Source organism: Typopeltis vanoorti, chromosome 24 (genome assembly GCF_054136105.1).
Source record: "Typopeltis vanoorti isolate ZY-2024b chromosome 24, IOZ_Tvanoo_1.0, whole genome shotgun sequence".
In the NCBI taxonomy this organism is placed as follows: Eukaryota; Metazoa; Arthropoda; class Arachnida; order Uropygi; family Thelyphonidae; genus Typopeltis; species Typopeltis vanoorti.
In genome coordinates this window covers 782,442-797,541 of record NC_143572.1, presented here as the reverse complement: position 1 = coordinate 797,541, position 15,100 = coordinate 782,442, and the positions used below count along the sequence as shown (strand labels likewise).

The window sequence follows — 15,100 nt, the reverse complement described above, 5'->3', positions numbered from 1 at the left end:
CCCTCCATGAAACTTTCCGAAGTTGACGTCTAAGAATGTTACAATCACCTGCTTTATAATTCCACATAAGTTCCCGTCTCTTTGATACTCCTGCATGTCTATTCATTTTCCAAGTCAAAACCATATGGTCACTCTCTCCAACTGGTGGGAGAGATGTCAACTCAGTTATTATCAACTCTTCTGATGCTATAACTAATCCAAAACTCTTGAACCTCTTGTTCCCTCTATTACATGAATTAAGAATTCTAGAAATTCCATTCCCCTATTGCTACATACATCTTCCTCTCTTCAATTTATACTGTTGTAGTTAAAACCTCCCATAACAATCATTCTTCTTGCACTTGCCAAACTTAACTGTCTAAACATCTCCTGGTCCTCATCTTCTGTGCTCCTGGGTCTGTAGCAACACCCCACTAAATATCCTGTCTTGCCTACTTCTACCTCACACCATATGCTCTCAAAATCATTTGTCTCACTTCCTTCCAAAGCCTCCACTCTTAGAGGACATAGGTCATAACTTATCATAAGCAGTACCCCACCACCACGCTTTCCCCTCCTATCCTGACGAAAAATGCTGCACCCCACGACTTCTATTCCTGTTATTATATCCCCTTCTGTCAACCACATCTCAGTGATCCCAGCGATCCCATTTTGTAGGATAAAGAAGTGGTTCAAAGGCAAGTAACTAAGATGATAAAAGTTCTGTGAAATGCTTATTATGAGAACAGATAACAAGATCTGCGGATTGAAAAATTTAGTTCATGGGGAAAACAACGGGAAATATGATGGAAACATAAGTTAACTAATATTACAGTACAGATGTGAATAAAAATTGTTCAGGAATATCTCAGGAGGGAAGAAAACATGAACTCATCCTTTGAAAATGAGTATGTGTATGGTAATCAGAAATGTGATAACTACATTTACTGTATGGAGAATGATAAATGAGAAAGGGATGCCTGAGGGAGTTCAGAGTTCTCTGTCAGTAGTGTAGATGTCCCATGATATCTATACTGACTTTATCATTTAGTCTTATGACTAAATGGAGATATCCAGACAATAACAACTGTGCCCACTCATGGACAATTACATCTTACGTTTACATAGTTTTGAGAAAACATAATTTTTTTTTTGTCTGGGTAAGAAGAATCAACTGTGTATGTGATTTATCTTACTTCAGACAGAATGGATCTGCCACAGAAATCCAAAGAAAATAACATAACAATTCCATCAAATTCATCCATTGCATGTGCCCATGTTTTGTTTTGTTTTTAATCTCAGGCCCATACCACATTAATGATATTAGTAGACTAAGAGTTATATAATCTGCTTTTGAAATGAGCATGAAACTTTTACAATTCACTATAGACCTTAAGATTTGGTTGCCTGGTTTTCAAAAGGACAAAGAGATGTTGGAAAGGGTCCAGAGACAAGTTACTAAGGTAATTTTTGATCCCTGGAATGCTGAATATGAGGAAAGATTCAGGAGATGCAATTTATAGTGTAGTGGATAGGAGGAATGATATGATAGAGACCTCCAAGTTAGTAAGCAGTTGTTATAGGATCAATGTTGGAGAAGTTTACAGCAAACGATGGGAGATCAGGGGAGAACCAGAGGAAATCCCTGGAAGCAGTATAAGGAGGGTGTGAGCAGGGGAGTGAGAAGAAGGTTTTTTGCATACAGAGTTGCGAATGATCGGAATGCCTTGCCTTGCCTGAGAGCTGTGTGTATGACAAAAAGGACCTCCTAGATGGGTCTTTGACTCCATGGGTCTTGGGATGATAAAAATAATCAGAGCGGTAGTCTCACTATGGCATTCAAAATCATGTGACACTTGAAAAAACTCATGATCACTCAAGTAAGCAGTACAAGTAAGCTACACCGATATTTAATGAAACTAACTTTCATGTAATTCCTGAAATTTTGGTAATTCAAGTTTCTATTCTTCAAATTTGTGTTATTTTTGTGTGTTTTAGTAAATATAGAGAAAAAGCCAATATATATATATATATATTTTTTGGCGGCCTGGTTGGCCGAGTGGATAGCATATCCGCTCTCCAGCCAAAAGGCTGAGGGTTCGAATCCTGCCGTGGGTATGGATGTTTTTGGATATACCAGTGGTGGTCGGCGATAGATGGCGTTGATGTAGTTGCAGTCAGTTGGTGATTGAATGGTGTTGCCCTCCCTTGATGAGTTCTTGGACTCCCTGGAGGTGCCAAATAATAATAATAATGTATTTTCAACATTACACTTACTTTAAAAAAAATGGAATGGAATTCAGATTTAAATGAAGATTCGAGAGAGTAGCAGAAACTATTTCTAGTCAAGAAAGCTTAAATCATAATAAGTAAAATTTTCCAAGATTTGATCTACTAGCCGCAATTTTTGGGAAACCCATTTGGGGTCCAGCAAATCATCAACAATGTACTTTTGATAACAATTCAACTTTCATAATGATGATACAAAAATCTTAAAGGCTCTATACCACTTTGCAATAAGAAGTACACATGAAAAATCGGTCAGTAGAACATTACTTTATCATTAACACACACAAACAGAATATGAATTCAGCCTTTTTACATAAGATTATATTCTTCTTTTGGCTAAATTTTGCCGTTTTAAAAACCTATAGGATTTTAGAATGCATTTTCAACATTACACTTACAGCTCCAAAAAACTGGAATGCCATAGCAACACAAATAAGAAGGGCACAAATGATAACCCTGGTTTTACAAAACTGTACTGCAGCATTAAAGAGCTTTGCTTTATTTCCATTTTTGCTTACTTCCTTCTGCCATAATTCTTCTAGCCTAAAAGTAAAAGTATATTATGAATTAATAGTAAATCAATATAATAGTGCAATTATATCATTACCGGTATAATTAATCCAAAACATTATCTTTAATTATAATACAGCTAAAAATAACTTCATATCTGGAAGCATAAAAACTGAAAGCTGATTGTAAAACAAAATATAAAACTACACTCAAATATTTTTGTGGTGTTACACAATAAACTCTTCATTTAATACAATCAAATAAATAATTCACTGACATTACACAAGAGACACTTCAAGAAACAACTCTGCACACTGCCAAATTGGTAATGTAATCCAAATTTTTGTTTTGTAACCAAGGAGACTGAAAGTGGCATTTCATTTTACATATAATGTAAACTCAGTTTTCTTTGCACAGTTCTTGATATACAGCTGAGATTATATGGCTGTACTTCCACATTCAGTGGCAACGGAATCCTTCTAACCTGTACACTACCTAGCATTTGAGTGTTGGCTTTATGTGATCAATTTCTATGCCATTCTATGCTGCAGTGCCTTATCATAGCAATATCAGCTTAATGTACATTCATAGTGCTAGGCACATCACATATAAATACGAGGGCGATCTGAAAAGTTCTTGGCCTCAACCATAGATGGCATTAACAACATTATCGGCAAGATTTTTTTTTTCTTCTAAGTTGGTACATCTGTCATAAGCATCTCTGTGAAATTGAAGTCATTCTATCAGTAGTTTGTTTCATACAGTTGGCTGAAGAAAAAGTGTTGTCTGTTATCCCTTGAAATGGCTAAAATTGAGTATCGTGTGGTTATAAAATTCTTTGTAAAAGAAGGTTTAATGCCAAAAGAAATTCATTCGAAGTTCATACAAGTTTACAGGCACTCTTCTCCTTCGTTTTCGCCAATTAAGAAATGGGCTGCCAAGTTTAAATGTGGCCGTACCAGCCTTTAAGGTGATCCACGTGAAGGACGTCCAAAAAGCATAACAACACCAGAAATCATTGATCAAGTGCACGATATGGTAGTGGATAACCTGTGAGTCAAAGTGCATGAAATTGCTGAGACTATAGGTATTTCAAAAGAACATCTAGGATATGTTTTGCATGAAGAATTGGAAATGAAAAAGCTTTGCATGAGATGGGTGCCTTGCTTGCTTAGAACAGATCAAAAATGCACTCGCATGAAAATCTCTGAACAGTGCTTGGAGCGTTTTAACAAGAATAAAAGTGATTTCGTGAGTCAATTTATTACTATGGATGAGACAAGGATTCACAATCTACACACCAGAATCCAAACAGCAATCAAAACAGTGGACAGAAGCCCTGTTGTTCATCGCCAAAGAACAAAGTCGGTTCAATCAGCAGGAACGTCATGGCATCAGTGTTTTGAGATGCTAAAGGTATTTTGTTTATTAATCTTGGAAAGGGTAAAACAATAACTGGGAAATATTATTCCGATCTTTTAACCAAACTAGATGAAAAAATTCGTAAGAAAATAGCCGGTTTGCAGAAGAAAAAAATCACCTTTCATCAGGAAAATGCATCTGTCACAAAGGTGTTTTGGCAATGGAACAATTAAGGGATCTGTACTATGAATTGTTGGAACATCCACCTTATTCCCCAGATTTGGCTCTCTCTGACTTCTATCTCTTCCCAAAACTAAAACTCTTCTTCACTGGTCAGCGTTTTTCTTTGAATTGAGAGGTGATTGCAGCTGTAGAGGGATATTTTGTAGATCTTACTGAGAACCACTACAGGGACGGGATAATGGCGCTGGAGCATCGCTGGAAAAAATGTATTAGTCATAAGGGAGATTATGTTGAAAAATAAAAATAATTTTGAAATTATAGATTTGTTTTTCATTGTTAGGCCGAGCACTTTTCATGTGTACACACACACACACACACACACACACACACACACGTGTGTGTTCAAAAAAGACCAAACTTTTGCTATCAAAACTTTATTGCTCATTTTACAACATTTTAAGTACTTTTCCCCTTCAAAGTAGCCCCTCTACTGGCGACACACCATTCCCAATGTTTCTTCCATTGTTGGATTGCTTTCTGGAACACACTTGTTGTGATGGCGTGCAGTTCTCTTATTGCATTTTCCTGAATCTCCTCTATGGTTTGGAAATGGCATTCTTTCAAAGTGGTAAAACCACTTTGGGAGACAGGAAAAAGTATGCTGGGGCTAAGTCCGGAGAATAGGGTGGATGGGACACAACAGATGTCTGATGTGCTTCGCAACATCAGACATCCGTTGTTTTTCGTAGTACAACATCCAAGTCTCGTTTTTCCACAATTCAGGCCTCTTCCCGCACACAGCATTCCTCAAATGCACTAAAACTTCCTGGTACAACTTTTTGTTCACATCTGATCATGTAGTACAAATTTATAATGGACAATGCATTTCCAATCAAAAAAGACAACCAACATCACCTTGATCTTTGACCGAATCATCTGTGCTGCTTTTTTTTGGTCAAGGAGATCCTTTCCCCACCCAGTGCGATGATTGCATCTTGGTTTTAACATCATAGCCATAAACCCATGTCTCAATTTTTACCAAGTTTGCAGCAAAATTTCACACACACACACACACACACAGTTCTTCAAGCTCTTAAATTATCACTTTGTCACCAATCTGACAAACAGCTTGTGCACATGCTTACTTCAGCGGATGTAACTCAATGGCTACTGCTCATAGCATAACAGGATAAATGGCAGTTTGTTGTCAAAACTTGTTGCTAAGTGCACTCAGTAGCCACAGTGTGCTCTCTGTGCTGGTTGGCACAGTATTTAAAAAGTTAAGTCTTTTTCTGAACACACCTTGTATGTATATATATATATATACATATATATATATATATATATATATATATATATATATGGTATTTTATTTATTTACGTGACTCCCACTTATGAAAAATTGTAAACCAGTTCTACATTAGCACTGTACATAAGCAGACCTTTGGAACTTTTTCAAGCTTCAGCATCCAATAACCAGGATAGTGGTCTCAACACTGTGCAATAAAATTCACCTAGGTTAAAATTATTCTTCTAATTAATGAATTGTAGAGGACAGCAAAGCCACCCTGACTAAACAATCTGACTTTCCAGCACCAGTTTTCTATGAACATAGTTCCCCTCAAATGCCTTTCTTCATTGTAATGATCCATTTGTAGCTACATCAGCTTCATCTGATTATGCTAGGTTCCTGTACATATAAGATTTATCAATGTTTATTACTTTTTTTTTTTTGTGGATCTTGATTGTGACCATTACTTGACACAATCTATAGCTCTCATAAGAGATATAGAGTGTGTTCTACATCTAGCCGAGTCAACAAGGACAATTTTATAAAAATCTACTTCTCAAGCTGATACTTGCATATATTGCTATGCTATCCTAGTCAATCCCACAAAAGAGACTTCCTAACAATGACAATAACTCACAGTAATCTATATCGATTTTAACTAATCGGTTTTTACTACTACTAATTACTACTAATTTTAACTACTATCCAAACCATCTAGCCATCTAAATCTAAGGAGACTGAGAGTGAACACACACACACACACACACACACACACACACACACACACACACACACACACACACACACACACACACACACACACAACACACAGAGGAATAGAATGATGCAAGTAATCATTTTCAGAAAGAGTAAATGGAAAGGGGAAGGGGGTGGTATTGATAGCAGACTTGAAACAAACCAGAGTTAAGCTTTAGCATGAAAACAATAGTCAAAGAATAACAAAATTATATGGATGTCATAGGCCTGAAAGCACTGAGGACTTGGATTAGGCTTATTTTAAATTATGCTCCAAAGCAAGAAGGAGACATGAAGTCAGCATATTAATTAACTGCATGTATTATTCTAGCCAGTTTGCCAATTTTAGGGGATGATAAACCAAACTATCTGCAGATAAGGCAGCAAAATCAGAATTTTTGTGAGGCCTTTTTAGTCCTCATAAAAATTCCTTGTATCCCACAAGGATTCAAACTAAGGTCTTTCTGACTGAGGAAGATGAAGTGTATATACAAGTTAGCTCAGTTGGTATTGGGCAAGTAATCATCATGGAGGATGTTAACAATGGAAACTTAAGACTGGAAGGAGAAATAACATGAAAGAAAGGAAGAATAATTACTAAAGCAGCACACAACTGAGAAGTTAAGAGATGAATGATGTTGGAACTAATAACATCAAAGGTAACTGTTGAAAGTTTATTTTTCACTTTTAGACTATAATAAATTTAGTTTAATCCTTTATCCAAGTGTGAGTAAACAAAGTTTACACCTGAAAATATCTTCAGGACTGAATATGGTGTTGTACTACCTTACTGGGGTAAGGTAGTACAACACAATAGCACACTACCGGGCAACTCAAAAGGAGGACCAAGCTAACAACACTCCTATCCCAGTTCCCATAATGCAAAACACATCGCCTTGTGGATATGTATAATGTTATCCATAACTGGTAATTAGCTTATGGAATTAACAATGCATATAAAGGATATTAATTAAAGGCAACTTAATGAATAACTTCAATATTTCGGCAACGTCACGTTGCCATCTTCAGGAACATAAAAATATGGTATGTGCACGCAGGCACTAACAAAAGCAAATGAGGAAGAAGGCAAGAAACTAATATTGTTCCTAAAGTCCTAATGGTGCCCTCTGACAGGCTAATTTGGTTGTCTTGGTCGTTGGGCTGAAGTTCTCATAATGTAAGTCTCCCAAATTTGGGGTAATTTCATGCACCCAAATGTGTTGAGGTTTGGAACGTTTTTTAGAGCTGCTGATGATTCCTTGAATAATCTTTCATACTTAAACTTACTGTGGTGTATTATTATTATTATTATTATTGTTATTGTTCCGGGCAACTCCAAGGAGTCTACAGACTCATCGAGGGAGGCCCTAACATCATGTCAAGAACAACTATTCGACATTCACACAGTATCTATCATACCTTGCATTGAACTCATTCACGGTCGTAGCACCCACAACAGACTCTGGAAGCTTATTCCACTCATTCACTACTCTCCAAGTAAAAAACCTAGCTCTAACACCCTTGTCAACCACGCTCTTGCCCAGCTTCCATTCATAGCCCCTGGTCCTCCCACCACCAGTCATATTTTCAAAAATATCTTCTGGATCAATCTTATAGAAACCCTTCAGTAATTTGAATGTCTCAATCATATCACCCCTCCTTCGCCTATCGACCAATTTCTGCAACCCAAATCTTCAACCTATTCTCATAAGGTTCATTCCACAGACCTGCTATCATCTTGGTCACTCGTCTCTGGATCCTCTCCACTTCCTCCCCATCACAAAGAAACCCTGGTGCCCATAACTGGGCACAGTAGTCCAGATGGGGTTTTATCAAGGCTCGATACAGAGGAACAACAACTTGTTTGTCTCTGCATGTTAAAGTATTTTTCAGACGCCAAGTGATTTGGTGAGCTGTTTTAGTCACTTTTGCAATGTGTCCCCTAAACTTCAATTCCCTATCTGCCAACACTCCCAAATCCCTGGCCTCATCAATCTCCTGGAGTACAGTTCCACCAATGCAATATACTGCTGCTATTCTTTTCACCCCAAAGTGCATAACCTTACACTTTGGCACATTAAATTGACATCCATTTTTCCTAGCCCAGTCCTCCAACCTATTCAAATCATCCTGTAAAATTTTGACATCCTGTGCACTCATAATTGCTCTACCCAACTTTGCATCATCAACAAACAAGTGAAGACTTCCTCTCAAATCCTTTCCTATATCATTGATGAACAAATTGAAAAGCAATGGTCCAAAAACAGAAGAGCTTTCAGATACGCTTGGCCATGATCTTTGGACGATTCTTTATGATGTCTCATGGGCTTCGGCAAGAAAAGAATTCAAAGAAATATGTAGTCAGCACCTGAAAAAATATGAAAACCTGATAAAGAATTCTACTTCCTTACCACAGCCACCACTCAACACTGTAGTCAACCTCCCATCTGTAGTTTTAAATCCTGAAGCACTTTCACATGGCCACAATTTCGCCCTACCTCCTAAAAGAATACCTGCTGAGGAAATCATGATCCAAATAGAATGTGGGATTCGCAACCTTCCTAACCATATTGCCAACAACATCAGACTGGATGTAGCCGGTGTTCTCACCAAACCAAAACCTCCAAAAACGAATATGCAGCTCTACTAGAAATGAAGAAAAACAAAAAAATAGTAATCACCAAAGCGGATAAGGGAAATGCCACTGTGGTGCTCAATCAAAATGACTACAAAGGTAAGCTTAATGCTTTAGTTCTAGACCGTATTACTTACCTCCCTATTGAATATAATCCTACCGGCTCTCAGATTAGAACTCTCCACAGACTCCTTAAGAAAGTCACTTCTTGGCCTGTGGAAGTCACTAACAAACTAAAACCTTATAACTCTAGAGCCCCCCCCCCCCTCCAAATTATATGGACTCCCAAAAATACATAAACAAAATGTGCCATTACGTCACATAGTGGATGGCATTGATTACCTCACATATAAATTAGCCAAACATTTAGCCAAAATGCTCACACACTATACTGGCAACACACCATAACACATAAAAAAACTCAGCCCACTTAAAAGCCAGTATAGAAAACCTCTCACTCCAACACGCTGACATAATGGTCAGTTTTGACGTCTCCTTCCTATTCACTAACCCTAGAGCTCATCGAAGCCAAGTTTCCTCCCGATATCTCAGCTCTATTTCAGTTCACAATGCACTCAGGCTATTTCGTTTGGGAAGGAAAATTCTACAGATAGAGGGGGACATCCATGGGTTCACCACTATCTCCACCCTTGGCCAATTTCTTTGTGGAGACCTTTGAAGAGAAAGCCTTAAACTCCGCCCCACAAAAACCCACTATTTGGCTTCTATACATGGATGATGTGCTCGCTATTTGGCCACATGGCTCAGATACACCACACCCCTTCCTAACACACTTAAACAACCAACACTCCAGAGTCCAGTTCACCTTAGAAAAAGAGGAAAACAACACACCCTCCCCTTCTTAGACACTTTAATCACCTGCCAGCTTGATGGATCTTTGGTTTTCTCTGTTTACAGAAAACCCACCCATACTGGCAGATAAATTTTACCAACAATCCCCCTCCCTCACTCACAACAATACGGGGTTATAAAAACACTATATAACAGGGCAAAATGAATCTCCTCAGATAAAGATGCCCTAACCACTGATCTAAACCACATCCTCAACACTTTCTTAGCCAACGGCTATAACCCCCCAAAAAATACTAAAACCAGTAAACCACAACCCCCCTTCCCACCTCCACAATAAAGATTACACCAAATCTATCACCATCTCCTACATCCAGGGCACCTCTGAGAAAATAACCAATATCCTCAAAAAATATGACCTGACTTCTTGTTATAGACCATATAAAAAGTTGGCATCCCTTATCTGCTCTACCAAAGACCAACACTCTACCAACACTTCCCCTAGACCTACCTGGTGTATACCAGGACCATTGCAGCTGCAAATTGTCCTACTTTGGCCAAACAGGCAGGACAGCAAATATCAGGATTTCGGAACACAAAGACTACATCCGGTTTCACCAGTACAGCCACTCTGGGCTGGCAGACCATGCCTTAGATACCCACCATAGAAATCGTTGCAAGAAAACTAAAATAAAACACCGCAGCAAGTTTAAGTATAAAAGATTATTCAAGGACTCATCAGCAGCTCTAAAAAACGTTCCAATCCTCAACAAATTTGGGTGCATGAAATTACCCCAAATTTGGGAGACTTACATTATGAGAACTTCAGCCCAACAGCCAAGACAACCGAATTAGCCTGCCAGAGGGCATTAGGACTTTAGGAACAATATTAGTTTCTTGCCTTCTTCCTCATTTGCTTTTGTTAGTGCCTGCTTGCACATACCATATTTTTATGTTCCTGAAGATGGCAACATGACGTTGCCGAAATATTGAAGTTATTCATTAAAGTTGCCTTTAATTAATATCCTTTATATGCATTGTTAATTACATAAGCTAATTACCAATTATGTTTGACCAACATATAAGCCTTGCTACTAGAATTATAATGTTATGCATTTAGGGATTGGCTACTACCCAGACTAGTTTCAACTTTTATTTAGGTCTCTTCAGTGGTAGCCAGGCCCAGAGGCGAAGATACCAGGCAGAAGCAATAGCGAGGTCATCTCTACCTATAGGAGTTGCCAAAAGATGTGCCAACTTTTTTATTAAATTACTCTGGATTTAGAGAAAAATGTTGAAAGTTTATTTTTCACTTGGTTAGACTATAATAAATTTAGTTTAATCCTTTATCCAAGTGTGAGCAAAGAAAGTTAGCACCTGAAAATATCTTCAGGACTGAATATGGTGTTGTATCCCTTAATGCATAACATTATACATATCTGCAAGGAGATGTGTTTTGCATTATGGGAGATACTGGGATAGGAGTGTTGTTAGCTTGGTCCACCTTTGCTATGAGTTGCCTGGTGTTATACTGCCTTACCACAGTAAGGTAGTACAACACCATATTCAGTTCTGAAGATATTTTCAGGTGCAAACTTTGTTTGCTCACACTTGGATAAAGGATTAAACTAAATTTATCAAAGGTAACTACTTAGTGCACTCACCACCCAATTTAGAAGTGCATTACACTCATTGGGCTTCCGCAGCTCAGTCGATATAGATGAAGCGTTTTGGTCGGGAAGACCTGGGTTCAATTCCCTTCAGTGTTGTGAGGAACCTTTATTTGGTCTCTTTCTACTAAAGGTGAGTTAGCCAGTCTGATATGGAGATAGGGTTTTTTTACTTGGAAACTCTGGTTTTTTATTCTTATTCTAGAGATACAGTTGTGGTTAATAGTTGGAAAAAACCTCGACACCATAAAAGGTAGAAGAGGATGGATTACAAAATGAAACTACAGTAATCCCTCGATTAATGCGCTCCCGAATAGTGCATCATTTTTTTTCGATACCCAAATTCGATTAGTGTGCCTATATACATCTTAAAAATAAATATAATAAATTTAGTTTAATCCTTTATCCAAGTGTGAGCAAACAAAATTTGCACCTGAAAGTATCTTCAGGCGTGGAGTAAGGTGGTACAACACCAGGGAAACTCCTTGCAAAAGTGGAGCAAGCTAACATCACTCCTATCTCAGTATCTCCCATAATGCAAAACACATCTCCTTGCTGATATGTCTAATGGTATGCATTAAGGGAAGGGCCACTACCCAGACTAGTTTCGACCTTTATTGAGGTCTCTTCAGTGGGAACCAGGCCCAAGTGGAGCTACCAGCCAGAAGCATTAGCAAGGTCATCTCTACCTATAGGAGTTATCAAATGGTGTGCCACCTTTTTAATAAATTACTCTGGATTTAGAGAAAGATGTTGAAAGGTTTATTTTTCACTTGGTTAGAATATACTATTAACACGTTCGCTGCCAACTATGAGTATACTCGTAGTTGGTAAACCAGCTACGCAAGCCAGCTATGAGTATACTCGTATGACGCATACCGCCGGCAACGAGATTACTCTACTGATCTTGAAGAAGTGAAAATGCTTGGCTTGTGGAGCTAGCATCAAAACTGTGTATTCTCAATTCTCATAGATGGTATATGCTCTGCACAAGCCAACTACGAGTATACTCGTATGACGCTTACCGCCGGCAACGAGATTACCATACTGACCTTGAAGAAGTGAAATTGCTCGGCGTACGGGAACAGACTATGCCGAAGTAGTATGGCAGCGAATGTGTTAAAAATAAATGTTACAGATTTTAAAAATTTTCTATCTATAAATTTTTATGGCTAACTATTTTAAAAAATCACTCACAAGAATGAAATAATTTAGTTACCAATTTAAAACATTTTACAAAGTTATTTTTAATGGCATACTACACTACTTCCATGTGCACTATGTTCCAATTTTTTACTGCCAAAATTTATGTCATTTGCTATATCTGTGGGCAAGCGTACTATATAGTACGCCTGCCCACAGATTTGAGACCCTTCGACACTTCTGCGCATCTCACAAAAAGGAGAATCCATTCCGATAATAGAGTAATCAATCTTCTTCTGGGATGAATTGTTTATTATTACACGGAAAATTAACTTCTCTTTTATGATCATGTATTTTTTAAAGTGGTAACTATTTTACTTGTATAACAGTTGGGAAATTTTATCTATAAAGCACATGATTTCACGTGTTGGCGATCAATTTGTACATTCCTCATTTCTTTCTCCCCTTCAATGATAACGTCCAAGAGTTAATTAAATCTCATTCTGAAGAATTGAGTGATTCCGACCTGCTAAATTTAGATGCACAGCGGGAAGATCCTGAAGAATATGAAAAAAATTTAACCACTGATAGTCAGCCAAAAGAGATTTCACAGAAACAATTTGAAAATATTTTTCGTACAATCGAAGTTTTTAAGCAGCAATGCTTAGAGGCTGACCTTGATGTAGAGAGGAGCAGTAAAATTTGCAGAAGAGTAGAAGAGGTAATAGGGCCATACCGTCGGTTGTAGGAAAAAAAAAGAAAAGAAACAAAATGTCTGACAAACTACGTTTTTCAATTCTTTGTTAAGAAGAAGAATAATAAAATTTATATTCTGAATATGTTTTTTTGTCTTTCAGCTTTATGGTTTTTCCTTTAACTAGGCCCTGAGACATACCCTAATTCTTTTATAAAAATATTAAGGTTCAAAAAAGAAATCTGAGGAACGAGTTATACTTTTTCCCATAGGTTAGCATATTCGATTAGTGCGTTTTCGATTAATGCACCTGTTTTAAAGAACCCATTACGTGCACTAATCAAGGGATTGCTGTACACTCATTAACAACTATCCAAGCAAAAATATGCTTCTCATTCCCATATTCATGCAATTTTTATACAGCTTCCAGGGATTACCCTGATTCCTCAATTGCCAATTACTTCATGCAAAATATATACACACACACACACACACACACACACACACACACACACACACACACACACACACACACACGCACACACATATATATATATATACAGTCATCCCTTGACGTACGTCCGGGTTCAGTTCCATCTGGCAGGACGTAAGTCGATACATTAAATCAACAGAGTTACTGGGATTAGGGACTTAACCGTAATAAGTATACTGACATTTTAATTTTTAAACCTTATTATATTATAAAAGTGTATTGTGTGTTACTGCTACTATAAAACAGGAGAATAATCAGCCAAATCTTCTTCCAGAATCACATCTTCATTACCCTACCCTGTGTGAATGATCAGGCTGTGGCTCTTCTGGTGTAACCTTTGTTTTTTTTGATGAAAATGTCCAAGGTGCTTTGCTTATTCCTCTTCTTTTCATCATAAATTTGTTCATAGTAAGCAAACACCTGATGTACTTTCATTTATATTATTAAGTAGCGTTCAACATTGGGGTCCATGTCTTCAGCCATTTTGAGAACATAGCTAACTGCAAAGAATATTTCTGCAAGACCATTCATTTTAAATTGTTTAACTACCTCTTCCTGTTTCTCCCTTTTCCTCTTCTGCGACAGTTGTTCCCCCAGTTCGACTAATTCTTCATTGGTCATTTCTTCAGGGGAACTTTCTATGAGTTGAATTATGTCGTCATTATTCACTTCGAGATTCAGATTGTTTGCTAAGCCCACTATTCCAAAATTTCCAAAATCATGCACAAACCTTTTTAATGTCTTTTTAATGCCTTTAATTAATGAGAGGTAACTTTGTCACAAGCCACAGCAATATTTTTGATAGCATGATAAATGTTGAATGTTTTCCAGAATTGCATGAGAGTCTGGTCATTTCCTTCAGTAGCAGAAATGGCTTATGAAAAAGTTCACCATACATAATAAGCCTTAAACAATGCAAAACTCCCTGATCCATCGGTTGAATCAATGAAGTAGTGTTTGAAACATGCCCTTGAACTTGGGTTGAAGATCACTGATGTAAGGTGGATGACCTGGAGATTATCTAGAATTAATAAAATTTTAAATTCCACATTTTCTTTCACACAGTAGCTTTTTATTTCACTCGCATAAATTGATAAAGGCATTTGCTTGCTAATGTTTTTGAAGATTCGTGGATTCTCACTGTGCCATATCACGAATGGTTTCAGTTTATACCCAGCCACATTACCCGTAACAGAATCAGGCATTGAGAACTTTGAAATTAGGTATAGATTTTAGCTTTTCATGGATGAATGTCTGCTCGGGCATTTTTTTACAAAACAAGGAT

General features: G+C 37.5%; 1 protein-coding gene across 1 annotated transcript in view; it reads right to left on the bottom strand.

The window, feature by feature from the left end:
• LOC150092881 (ATP-binding cassette sub-family C member 5-like) overlaps positions 1-15,100 on the bottom strand; it is a 708,254-nt gene that overhangs the window by 632,336 nt on the left and 60,818 nt on the right. Inside the window, exon 4 of the mRNA XM_090414097.1 lies at positions 2,667-2,811. Coding sequence (XP_090270223.1) covers positions 2,667-2,811 — 145 coding nt within the window. The remainder of the gene's footprint in view (positions 1-2,666; positions 2,812-15,100) is intronic.